We start from the raw sequence: 12,451 nt of genomic DNA on the forward strand, positions 1-12,451 counted from the left end.
TAGGTTGCCGCTTTACTCCCAGCTCCACTTTGGAATTCGGCCCATGGACATGTGGCCATGGCGACCCAGACAATTGTTACTTATATGTTCTCTCTATTTTTAGTAACCTTGAGAATCCAAAGGACAGTTGATTTGCATGCCTAGGTATTATTCAACCATCTCTCACAGCCTCCTAGAATGGTTGAGTGCACTCAGACTATTGCATAATTTCATCTGGTATTAAGCTCGAGGCGCACTTTGGCACCTAGTTCTTTGATATTGCACCCATGTCACAGGCTGATATGCAGCATACACTGGTACCTTGATCTAACGGCCATAATGGTAGCAGAAATTCATGGTTGTCGTGAGTGCATAGGTGCAAAGACAAGCTGGATCCACCTTGGATGACTCTTGTAAAACAGCACAAATCGAGGTTGTGGTACATACTACCCAGACCGTGATGGCATTTACTGCATGCATTCCAGTGTAGAAGCGTGTTACCTCAGACACTGAAGTATGGGAGAGTGGAGACAGGATTACATTAGAATTGCAGCAGTGAACTTGATCAGCCGAGGCCTCCTGATCCTCCATGCCTGAGCACTCCAATTTGGCTGATGGTGGGAGTGGGTAGTTGAGAAGGGGGCTCCCTTTTGCTGTGCAGTGGAAATCTCCCAGGCAGGACAGGCCCTTTTGTCTCTTCTCAGAGTGCTACTACAGAAGGCTGATGAAAGCCAGGGAAGAGTCCTCACACTTCACTGGGCTTATATCAGGGTGCTTAAATGAGAGCCAACACCTACAACAAAGACTGAGTCTGCTCTGCAGAGGGAGAAAGTACATTTGAAAATGAACAGCTTCGAACTGGGTTTAATGATGTAGAAAGTAGAATAAACAGCCCGTTTCTGGAAAAAGACTATAAGAGTGGAACCCAACCTAACCAACTTGATTTCAGTTTCAAGTGGTCACCAAAGGTCTGCATCATCTTGCTGGAAGAGCTGTGTGTCTTTCTCATTCTCTCATTCTTGCGGGCCTACTTGACAAGCTAAGATAGTGGAAAGAGTGCCTGACCATGCAGGAGGGCGACTGCCTAAGGAGGAGAAGCCAAGCCGTTGTACATGGAGTGTGGGACAGCCCAGTAAAGCGGATAGAATTGGATGTAATTGGCGCCGACCTGAGTCTCAGAGTGGGTCACCTGTGCAAAATATTGAACTGTATATACCTGAATCAGGCACTGTAGGATATATCTTCAGCTATTTAAGGGCCCTTTACAATCTTTGTCACTGAATGCTCTACCATCTATAACTTCCCATTTACCCCTCAACGGCTGCAGGGACCCTCTCGTCCATTCTAAAATTGCCATGTAAAGACAGGACCCCATCCTGCCTGTGACTGTCCCCTCCCGTTTAGATCGCTAGAATAAGTGTGCGCATCTGGGGCTCAGTGGCTCTAATGCCACACTGTTGTCGAAGGACTTTCAGTATTATATTGAAGAGCAAGAATAGGCCACTTGGTAGTTCCTAATGGTGCTCTAGTGTTTGCAGTGGAGTTAGGGTATTGTTATTTAAAAGGTGGCCGATCGTGTTTAGCCCAGCCGTGTCCCAGTGCCTTAGGTCATAGTGTGCAATGTATCCCTGGGCTACTGGGAGACCGCTAAAAGGGACTGCTGGTGCATAGGGTCTTCAGCGCTTTGAGTAGTCTATGCTGCACTGTAGGTGTATCCTAGCCATCGGGACCAACATTGGGCTATTCCTGGTTTCTTTTGCAAGGGCCATCACTTGTACTTGTACTGCCCCTTTCCATAATTGAGTAGATGGGAACCTTGTTTGATGTCAATGCCGATCCGCTAACCTGAGTGCCACCCACCGAAGTTGAGCTGCTATGTGATAGCCGGTGCAACCCGGGGCCCCCATGCATCCCCCATCAGTCGGCAGTCTCAGCTTGGCTAACGCCACCTGCCACCAGCCACTGCTACAAATCAGTGTCCCCAGATCAGTTTCTAAGCTATCTGATCTATATACTCTGGGAGGAAATGAGTTACTCTTCGGTCTTTCTTTTCATTGTTCTCTATACCTTAATTGCAAGGCATTGTTTAATCAGTCTCAAATAGTGTTTTCACTGCCACTCTCTTTTTATACATTACTTACAAGACACATACCATCTATTGCAGGGCAGGTGTTACGCCACCTTCACGCCTGCCTTCCAAGTGGACATACATTTAATGAGTTCAATGACAACCAGTAATATTAATTGTTCCAGGCTATGAGGGACATTCGAACACTTTAATCTACAACATAGCCTGTGCCGGAAACAAGAACGGTTTCTACAAAAATGGACAATGAGAACATTTTCCAAGCTAATCTTACAGATCATCAAAAGGACATATTCTGTGGTACAATTAAGTGGCAGAAGCAATGTGCATGGATGCCGCAGGAGTTTTTGGTAAAATGGTCGGGTGCCATCGACGAATGGGCAGCTTTAGAGTGTCACATGGATAAAAGTTGCCCAAGCGTCTCCTAAAAAGTTTTTAAAAAGCAGAACAATGCCAGGATGTTTTACTCTTCCGCACATCACCTCTCTCGCTCCCTCAAAGCACACACTCGCACTCCTTTCCTCCATCACCAGAGTCTAAGAAAGAAATATTTCAGAGGTCACCAGAAAAGTTTCACAATCCGTGGCCAGTAGCCATCACTCTGCATGATTTGCTTTGCAACCAGGGAGTCTAGTGATTAATACGTCCACGACACGAATGAAGTACATTTTTCTTTAGAATGTGACACAAACTCGTTGCACAGAAACAGCAGGCGCTGTCGGCTCGAGCGCCTGTGTGCGAAACCCATGCTTAAAACATGAACACTGCGGATGGGCGCCACAGGAAAAATATGGAAAGGCTGCGAGAGAGGAACATTTTTCTCAGAGAGGTAATTGAAAATGCAGAACCAACGTCCTTCTGTCGAAAAAACCTTTTGACAAGAAACTGGGAGAAAAAGTGAAATACCCAGCGGAGCGCTGGAATGACAGCAGGCTCCGCATCAAACATAATAAAAATATACCAGACGCTTCACACAGGTCGGCAAACAACGCCCCCAATCACAAATCACCGAGTCCAGTCACCTGCATGGATGATCTTGGTCATTTACATTTAGGTATGTGACGTATCACTCGAGGACACCGTGCCTTTGGTGTTGCGAAGCTACCCTCTCTTATTTTTTTTTTTTTTATTGCAGGCTTTTTACGTATAAATCAGAATACCAACATCAATGACTCTCCACAGAAAGCAGTACATATTTTACCATACACTAGCAAATAATTTATGTTACAACAAATATAGACATATACAAATGAGAAGTTCTCGCATAAGATCCACCATAAATTCCAGCATGTCTGTTTCTATTGCCCATTAGCTGCTCTAAAAAAGCCCCTAATCAATGGTGCATTAGAGGGGAATTAAATAGTTATCGCATCTGTGACATTCGATACCCCAGAGTCCTGAATTCATAGGATGCTAAAATGTTCTTTACCTAGCAGTTTTTGCCCTTCAGAATAAGGCAGAAAATGCAGGGTTTCCGCGCCAAAACCCGTATATCTTAGTATCTACCCGGCCTTCGCCACCTCCCAGCCCACCCCTAAAGAATATTTCAGTAGATTTGACCATCATACATTTCTCCAGGACACAATTTCACGTGTATGGATTTTATTGCAGCTGGCAATTACTGAATGCAGTACACTAAACACATTTTATAATCCCAATCCCTGCGCACACCGGGTTGGGGAAAGGGTCAGAACAATCGGGTCCATTTGTACACGGGGCCTATGTAAGAAAGAAGTATGGGAAATCAAGACTGGGTAAAACAGAAAAGGTAGAAAAGCAGGTGGCAGAGGAAGCAGACAGTGCAAAATAATAACTTTAATCCTTATAGTGTAGCTGGAAACATTTGATTTCAAAAGGCTGAGAAAATACATTCTCACTCCTCCCTTTTATTTGAAAATCTGTAGGAGGCCTTCTCTGGTCATATCCCCAATCCGTCTTTCTAATGTGGTTTCCTAACAGTTTGCCAATGCTCAATACATTCTATTTTTGTACGTTACTGATCTCAGCAATCACATTTTCTCAGTTTACTTGTACGTCCTGATATAAACAAGCTTGCATGTCATTTAATCTGGTTAGCAATATTATTTCCGTCCTTTCATACACGTAATTCCAGAAGTATATATTTTAGAGCAGGATCAACAAATATGTTGTAAAGTACTATCGCCCTTCTGCATTTCAACACTCGAGTCCAGAAGTCATAATGTGCATTCATTCTTACAGTGAGAAAACTATTTTTGTTTCACCAAACAGACCTTGAGATCGCTAGCTCACCTCTGGTTAGTACTAGGAATATTCAATCAATCATTCAAGCTATTGTCATAACCTAGTTATTCTAGCCAAATGGTCCAAGGAATATCAGATTTAATTTTGCCCATGCTCCTGACTTTTTCTGATGCCCGGCTAGTTCTTTTGTTAAGTGTGACAACTAGGTGCATATGGCCTGCTTGAGCGGTATCACCCCAAATGTGCCCCATTTTATGCTTGCAGAGTTGGAACTAGCACAGCATAGTATCTCCCATTTGTGAAGGGGCAGAATCACATCTCAAAATATTCAGCCGTCTTCTTCCCCTCACATTTTCACTCGCATTGCCAATTAAACTTTAGGGCTCTCATGTATCAGAGTTTTCCTATCACTTTAAGGTTGCAGTTTCTGATTTGGCAGATTCAAACATAAACATCAAAACTAACTGTCCACAACCGGAAATGACTGCATGGACTGGGTTTCAGTGATGTAACATTTTTCCTTTCACTTTCTAATGAACTCCTGAGAAAGAGGTTATTTCAAACAGTCCATCTGTCTCTTAGTCTGATTGTGCAGCTAACCTGACAAATTGGACCTTTAGTTTCTCGGTTTATTCCCCGTGAAAGTAAATTATCCCACTTCAGCAAACCTTAGGGATAATGTGGTTTCACGTAATCATGCTATTGTACGAAATCCATTGCAGCCTTACCTGCTTTACATACAGAGATCATGGGTGGACGACTATTGTGAGTGGAACAGTTTTAGATTACCAAAACCAAGTCCAGGGAATGTATTTTTTTCACTCAGTACAGAAAGAATAGATTGATTATACAGGTTAGACATCAACAAAAGTGTGACAAAGCCTAAATTCACGTTCTTTCTTAGCGCATAGATAATCGATTGGAAGCTGCATCCTAACATTCTTTAAAACAAAAAAGTATACCTCAAACTGGACCATTTGGAACATTTGAATCTTCATACAATTGCTGACGATACAGACCATTAACCTGCTCTTTGCACTTGTTGAAAGAATATTTCCTCCCTATAGGTCATATGCAGGAAAACATGATTTATAATGTGTCATTCTTTAAAGCTACGCAGCATTTTAATCAACAGTACTGAAGAATCTAGATCATTATGCAATCTGTGTTCCAAAGAATTTGGGATTGCAAAAGCGATGAAACATGCAATTCAAATATTCCACTCAAAACTACTCTCGTGCAAGGTTCCAGATGAGATCATTACCCCGAGAGCTGACATGCACTACTAACCAACCACGATTGTTGTTAATAGGCAATATTAGCAGAGGACCAGCAGTGAGGCACCAAGTAAATTGAAAATATTCAAAATAATCCTAATCAATCTGGACCACTTAGAACAAACAGAATAACCCAGATGGCAGGTTTGTAATGAAACTGACAGATGTGAACATGCACATCCAGATGAATTATGTCACTTCCCCTGTAAGCAGCTGTTCGTCACATGCAGTGCTGTAGATTCATATGCTCTGCACACTCCTGCCGCCTAGGGTTGGGCACAGACAGTTGCAATATGGATTTCTTCACAGAAGTCTTTAGAGACACAAGCTGTTGGTGACTCCTCCTCTGGTGGTGGATGCACATGGGCACTGACTCCATCTTTAGATTGTTTTGCGCACAGCGAGATAGAGCAGGTAAAGAGTAAGATAGGATAGTGTAGTCTAGTGTAAATAATTATGTAGGTTGAAGATATCTACAGCAGACACTGACTTCCAGGGAGGCCGGAAAATGCATGTAAATATACAACACCACATGTGACGGACAGATGCTTACAGGGTAAGTAACATAAGCCTTTCTTGACAAGTGTGGCTGTTGATACACATGCATCTGCATTGACTGTAAATCAGTGCTCCCATGAGCAGGGGCTAGCCAGTGAATGGTGCAAAGGTCTGAAACAAAGTACTTAAGACGGTTTGACCTTGCCAGCTTGACTAGTTGCCTTGCCAGAATTTCCACACAGTAATGCTTTGTGAATGTGTGTGAAGTGAACCGTGGCGCAGCTTTACAGATAGGTTCCAAAGAGGGAGGGAGGCAAAAGGACACTCTTTACCACTCAAAAAAGTGGAAGGTCCAGTAACAGCTTAGTGTCTGTACAGAGTACTAGGAGTCAAAACCAAAAGGGGGTTGCTGTACTGTTCCTAAACAAGTCAGAGATAGGAAAGTTCTTGCTGGCGTGACCAAGTGGAGGGGAAAGACAGGGGATATAATTAATGCCCTGGGGAATCCATTATGTTGGATATATTTGCCTCACACACCCCGAGGAGTGTCATGCTTCATCATCGGCGGTTGCTCCTCGTCGGGGAGGCGGTGCAATCCCCGACGGGCACACCTCAGAGAGGGGCTCTTTGGCGGAGATCTTTTTTCCAACTGCCTGTAGGTGAAGTGGGGGTATGTGGGCAGGGAGGTGTATACCTATGGTAAGGTAGCTAAAATGTAGTTAGGGGTACCGGAACGGACTTTATTCTGGGGGTCCCCTAGCTATGGTTAAAAAAGTGAAACTAGTCCCCTAGGTGTCAACCAATTATGTTGTGTTACCCTAGAAGATGCTAGTGGTGCATGTGGTCAACATGTTTCTCGCTCCTGGTATATTTACCGCGATTCTTCAGGACCAAAGTGAAGACAACAACATGCTCGTGTCATATGTGTTGAAATTGTTTACCTTAGTGGATCCTCCTATGTCTATGTCTGGAGGAAGGATAAGGGAACAACAATTAAACAAATTTGCCAGTCACAATATTGCCAGGAAGAACATATAACGACATGCTGGTGGTATTTGATGCATGCCAAGTGTATTGAGCGTGCAATGCAAAACTGTGAAGCACACGCTCTAACTAGTACTGTGTCTCATACTGTGGAGAGTGAAGGTGAAAATTTAAAAACAGGGGTGTAACTATACAAGGTTAAAAATGCAGCATACATAGATCTCCAAGAACCTGCCTGTGGTATATCAGATATGGTGCAGGGTTTTAAGTGAGGACACCACTAAGTAGTATGAAAGGCATGACAAAACACTTTCACTGTGATCTACACAACCAGTAAAAAGGAAAAAGGAACATCACAACATTTCCCTACTCACCTAATGATCAGAACCTAGAGGCCACATGAGTGTTCGGCAGGGGTGAACCACAGCGCTAAGCCCAAGGTGTGGCTGGAGTAAGGGCAAGTAAAAGCGCGGTGAGTAACAGTTAAAATTATAAAGTAAAATGCATCCCTGCAGAACAGGGCTCACAGTCTGTTATGGCGCTAAAGATTATGGCGCTAAAAATTATTATCCTCCTCAGCCATGCGCTAGACGCTCTCACCTGAAGTCAGCTGCGTTCGGAGTACGATTAAGCATCACTGGGGTATACTCAACACAGGAGACATGTCCCTGGAGGAACCTAGATTTGCTTTTAAAAGATCACAAAACCTGAAAGATATCTTGATTAGCACTAGGCCTAAACAAACTAGGAAAGTGAGCCAAAGAACTTTATGGGACCTACCCCCAGTGACGGGGCACTACCCCTGTGGGATGTGTGGTGTCTGCAGGTATTCCCTAACTCTCAAAACTATACAACTTTCAGACACCTTCAAATGGGAAATAAGGCAACACACCAATTGCAACACATCCCACTGCATATACCTGCTTATATGCCCATGTAACCTGCAGTACATAGGGATGACAACACGCCCTATCAAGACTCGAATCATAGAACATCGCAGCAACTTCCGCTGCAGAAAGACCCACACTAAAATGTGCAAGCATTATGTGGAAGCAAACCACGATGAGAATTCAATGAAGTGGGTAGTCCTGGAATCCAGTCCTAACTGCCCAACGAAAATACTATTCAGAAAGGAACAGAGATGGGTACATCGGCTGGCTTCTGACCAACATGGTCTCAACGAAGACATTCCCTGGCACTCACTATGAACCCCCATATCCAGAGTGTCCACCCATGAGCGACGGTGATCTGACACATTCCCACGACATGAGATCTGAGTTTGGGTTTGTACATGATACACTCCATACCCAGTAAGCTACATCACTATTCCCAGGGTACTCACCCCTACACTTGGTTATCATATCCTTCGATATCCAGAGACCCAAGGCTAGTTAAGACTTGTCCTACACACCAGGACGACCAGTGGGCAAGATCAGCTCGCAATGGCATTTGCACACCATTCATAACTAACCTCCTATCACACCCTTAGGGACCTGTTCCATCATGGCCGCCACTCACCACTAGGCTTGTACAGGGTTTACACTACTTGTGTACCCATAGCACCTCGCTAAGGTAATTGCAATCTGTTAATATCTTTTTTTCACACTGACAACCCCTTGGGACCTCTTCAAACATGGCCGCCATCTGCATTATGGGTTTTTATAAATCGCCTTTTTGCCACACGTGAACCCGTCCTCCATTACGTGTGACTTTGGGTTAACCGGAAACGTTTAACTCCGTGGCATGGCAAACGGGGTGGCTGCACAGAGCAGTAGCGTTTATCGCTTTCACAACACCATTACAAGATGGCCGCCACGCTCCCGGGACCACACACGTGATCTAGGACTGTGGGCGGATGCCCAACGCGTCACGCTGACCTGCCAGTGTTACTTGAAATAATCCCCGCCGCCGAGCTCACACATCTACTCGAGCTCGGCGGGGATGGGTAGGTGTTTACACCCGAACGCAGCTGACTTCAGGTGAGAGCGTCTAGCGCATGGCTGAGGAGGATAATAATTTTTAGCGCCATAATCTTTAGCGCCATAACAGACTGTGAGCCCTGTTCTGCAGGGATGCATTTTACTTTATAATTTTAACTGTTACTCACCGCGCTTTTACTTGCCCTTACTCCAGCCACACCTTGGGCTTAGCGCTGTGGTTCAGCCCTGCCGAACACTCATGTGGCCTCTAGGTTCTGATCATTAGGTGAGTAGGGAAATGTTGTGATGTTCCTTTTTCCTTTTTACTGGTTGTGTAGATCACAGTGAAAGTGTTTTGTCATGCCTTTCATACTACTTAGTGGTGTCCTCACTTAAAACCCTGCACCATATCTGATATACCACAGGCAGGTTCTTGGAGATCTATGTATGCTGCATTTTTAACCTTGTATAGTTACACCCCTGTTTTTAAATTTTCACCTTCACTCTCCACAGTATGAGACACAGTACTAGTTAGAGCGTGTGCTTCACAGTTTTGCATTGCACGCTCAATACACTTGGCATGCATCAAATACCACCAGCATGTCGTTATATGTTCTTCCTGGCAATATTGTGACTGGCAAATTTGTTTAATTGTTGTTCCCTTATCCTTCCTCCAGACATAGACATAGGAGGATCCACTAAGGTAAACAATTTCAACACATATGACACGAGCATGTTGTTGTCTTCACTTTGGTCCTGAAGAATCGCGGTAAATATACCAGGAGCGAGAAACATGTTGACCACATGCACCACTAGCATCTTCTAGGGTAACACAACATAATTGGTTGACACCTAGGGGACTAGTTTCACTTTTTTAACCATAGCTAGGGGACCCCCAGAATAAAGTCCGTTCCGGAACCCCTAACTACATTTTAGCTACCTTACCATAGGTATACACCTCCCTGCCCACATACCCCCACTTCACCTACAGGCAGTTGGAAAAAAGATCTCCGCCAAAGAGCCCCTCTCTGAGGTGTGCCCGTCGGGGATTGCACCGCCTCCCCGACGAGGAGCAACCGCCGATGATGAAGCATGACACTCCTCGGGGTGTGTGAGGCAAATATATCCAACATAATGGATTCCCCAGGGCATTAATTATATCCCCTGTCTTTCCCCTCCACTTGGTCACGCCAGCAAGAACTTTCCTATCTCTGACTTGTTTAGGAACAGTACAGCAACCCCCTTTTGGTTTTGGCAGCTTTACAGATGTCAGATCTGGTTTGAAGTGTTGGCAGCCAATCTGATCTCAGGCAGGCACGAGATAGGGAGGGTTTGTGAATCCTCCACGCCCAAATTTGTATATTTGAGAATATCAACAATATAACAATATAATATTGCTTACAATGGAATGACAAACTATAAGATGTCCTGCAAAGATATTGAAGAAAACGAGGTAATGCCCAAAAGAAAATGTTAAAACAATTAAATGGATGCAAATAAAGTATGTTCCCAAGATTAACTACCTCCTCTGGGTGCCCTTCCATGATCTCGTTAATGATTTCTTCTAGCTGCTTTCGGTCTGATATTAACCCAAGGTTCTTTTCCGCAACAATCTGAGATGGGGACTTTGCTTCATCCTCCCACAGTTCCTGGAACACCTAAAAGCACAAGAGAATGCCACTGTTGATTGAAATCATGCACCAGTTTCCTTTTCATTCGGTGACTTCGTTTTTATCTAACTTGAAACTTGATCTGGGAAGCTATCCTAAAAATTAAGATGTCGAAACTAGCATTCCTCGCTTCAGACTTAAGAATAGCACAGAATATTTTCAATTGGAATATAGATCGATGAGGTAACTTTGCTTGTTTGTTACTAAATTAGTGTTTAGCAAGATACCAGGAAATCAGTCATGTCCACAAAGGTTTACTGGAATTTGTTAAATGTCTTGGTAGGCAAGGATGATACCTGGTGTATTGCGGGTCTCCTTCAGAGTGGCATTTGCACAACAAATGTAAACAAGGTCCAGTTAATACTTTTTTTAACAAGTGGAAATTCTCATTCCAGATTCATGGGGTCAGGAATGGTGCGGCTCATGGTATTTAATGCAGAGAAATGTATTTTAGAGTAAAACTGCTCTCAGGCAGTTTTGTAGGTATTCCAAAATGGGTCACATGCAAATGTTGGTGAACACCCATAAACTTGCATGTCTGTGGGCATTCACCTAGCTGTTTTAGTTATTTCTGCATAATTAAATACACGTTGAAGGAGAGCACAGAAAGAGACCACACCCACAATTGGTGGGGTGTAAGAGGAAGGGTTTCTCCAGGGATACATAGGACATGAAACAGAAGCATGGACATAAGTAACTCACTTAAAAACTGAATTATGGTGATATCATAAATGTTTTTTTTTTACAGTTAAAACATCTTTATTGGGATATTTTTAGCAGAATACATTCACAAGAAAATACAAAAGAAACATATATATATATATAACATAATATGAATCTGTGATACTAATAAAATATCAAAGAAAGGATTGTAGGAAACCTTGTGTATTGTTATGAAGTCAAATCTTTATCACGACAGTAGAATAAGATATAGAGAGCGGAACATGCATCCTGTATGTGTAATTTACATGAAAATGATGATAACAGTTGCAAAGGATATTTGGAAGAAAATGGCTCACAACACTGGAAAGAATCCAGACATATAAAGGTTTGTGAAATATAGAGGTGAATATGGGAATACTTTATGCATATTGCAGGTGAAACTAGACAACAACAATCCACATTTGTAAAGCACGAACAATTACCAGTAATTTTCTCAAGGTCGCTAGGCGCCGTCGGGAAGATTAAGCAAGCTATTGCCCAGAGTCACATGGTGCTGGGCTAATCTGCCGCCGGCGCTGGGGATCGAAAGGTGATCCCCAGATTCCAGCGTCAGTCGTCCTGGCCGCGGCGCCACACCTCTCCCAAAACAATGTTGAATAACATATGGGAGGACGGACAAGATAAAGAGCAAGTGGGGAATATCATGGGGGGTTACTCTTAGCAAAGTAGGTGTCAAGAGTATCCCACAAGATCTATGTTGTGGTTTCTATGCAGAGTGGTAAAGTGCAATATTATTCGCCTCTCTTAAGTGTGCAATCCAGCTCAACCAAGATTTAAAAGAAGTGGTAGCCATGTCCTTCCAGTTAGATAGTACAGACCTACACACTGCAGTTCATAGGATGTCCAATAATAGTGCATCATTGGGCAAGCCCATCCAGAAATCCCTTGACGAGGGAGTTAAAATCTTGGTTCAGCTGAAATCCGAATCGTGTCGAAAGAAAGCAAAAAATTCTACCCTAAAATATAGTAACTGAGAGCCAGTGAAAAAGAAGGTGTGGCAAGTCATTGACTTCCTCATTGCAGTCCCAACAAGTCAGTTCGTCCCCGAGGGATAGTTTGTGGAGTCCAGTACATCCTGTGTAGAAGCTAGTA

The 12,451-nt window shown here is 43.5% G+C and overlaps 1 protein-coding gene across 1 annotated transcript in view; it reads right to left on the minus strand.

Moving 5' to 3' along the window:
- Window positions 1-12,451, minus strand: part of GATB (glutamyl-tRNA amidotransferase subunit B) — a 596,207-nt gene that overhangs the window by 13,154 nt on the left and 570,602 nt on the right. Inside the window, exon 12 of the mRNA XM_086962296.1 lies at window positions 10,490-10,624. Within this exon, the coding sequence (XP_086818422.1) occupies window positions 10,490-10,624 (135 nt within the window). The remainder of the gene's footprint in view (window positions 1-10,489; window positions 10,625-12,451) is intronic.

This window comes from Lissotriton vulgaris, chromosome 3_1 (assembly GCF_964263255.1).
Source record: "Lissotriton vulgaris chromosome 3_1, aLisVul1.2, whole genome shotgun sequence".
Taxonomy (NCBI): domain Eukaryota; kingdom Metazoa; phylum Chordata; class Amphibia; order Caudata; family Salamandridae; genus Lissotriton; species Lissotriton vulgaris.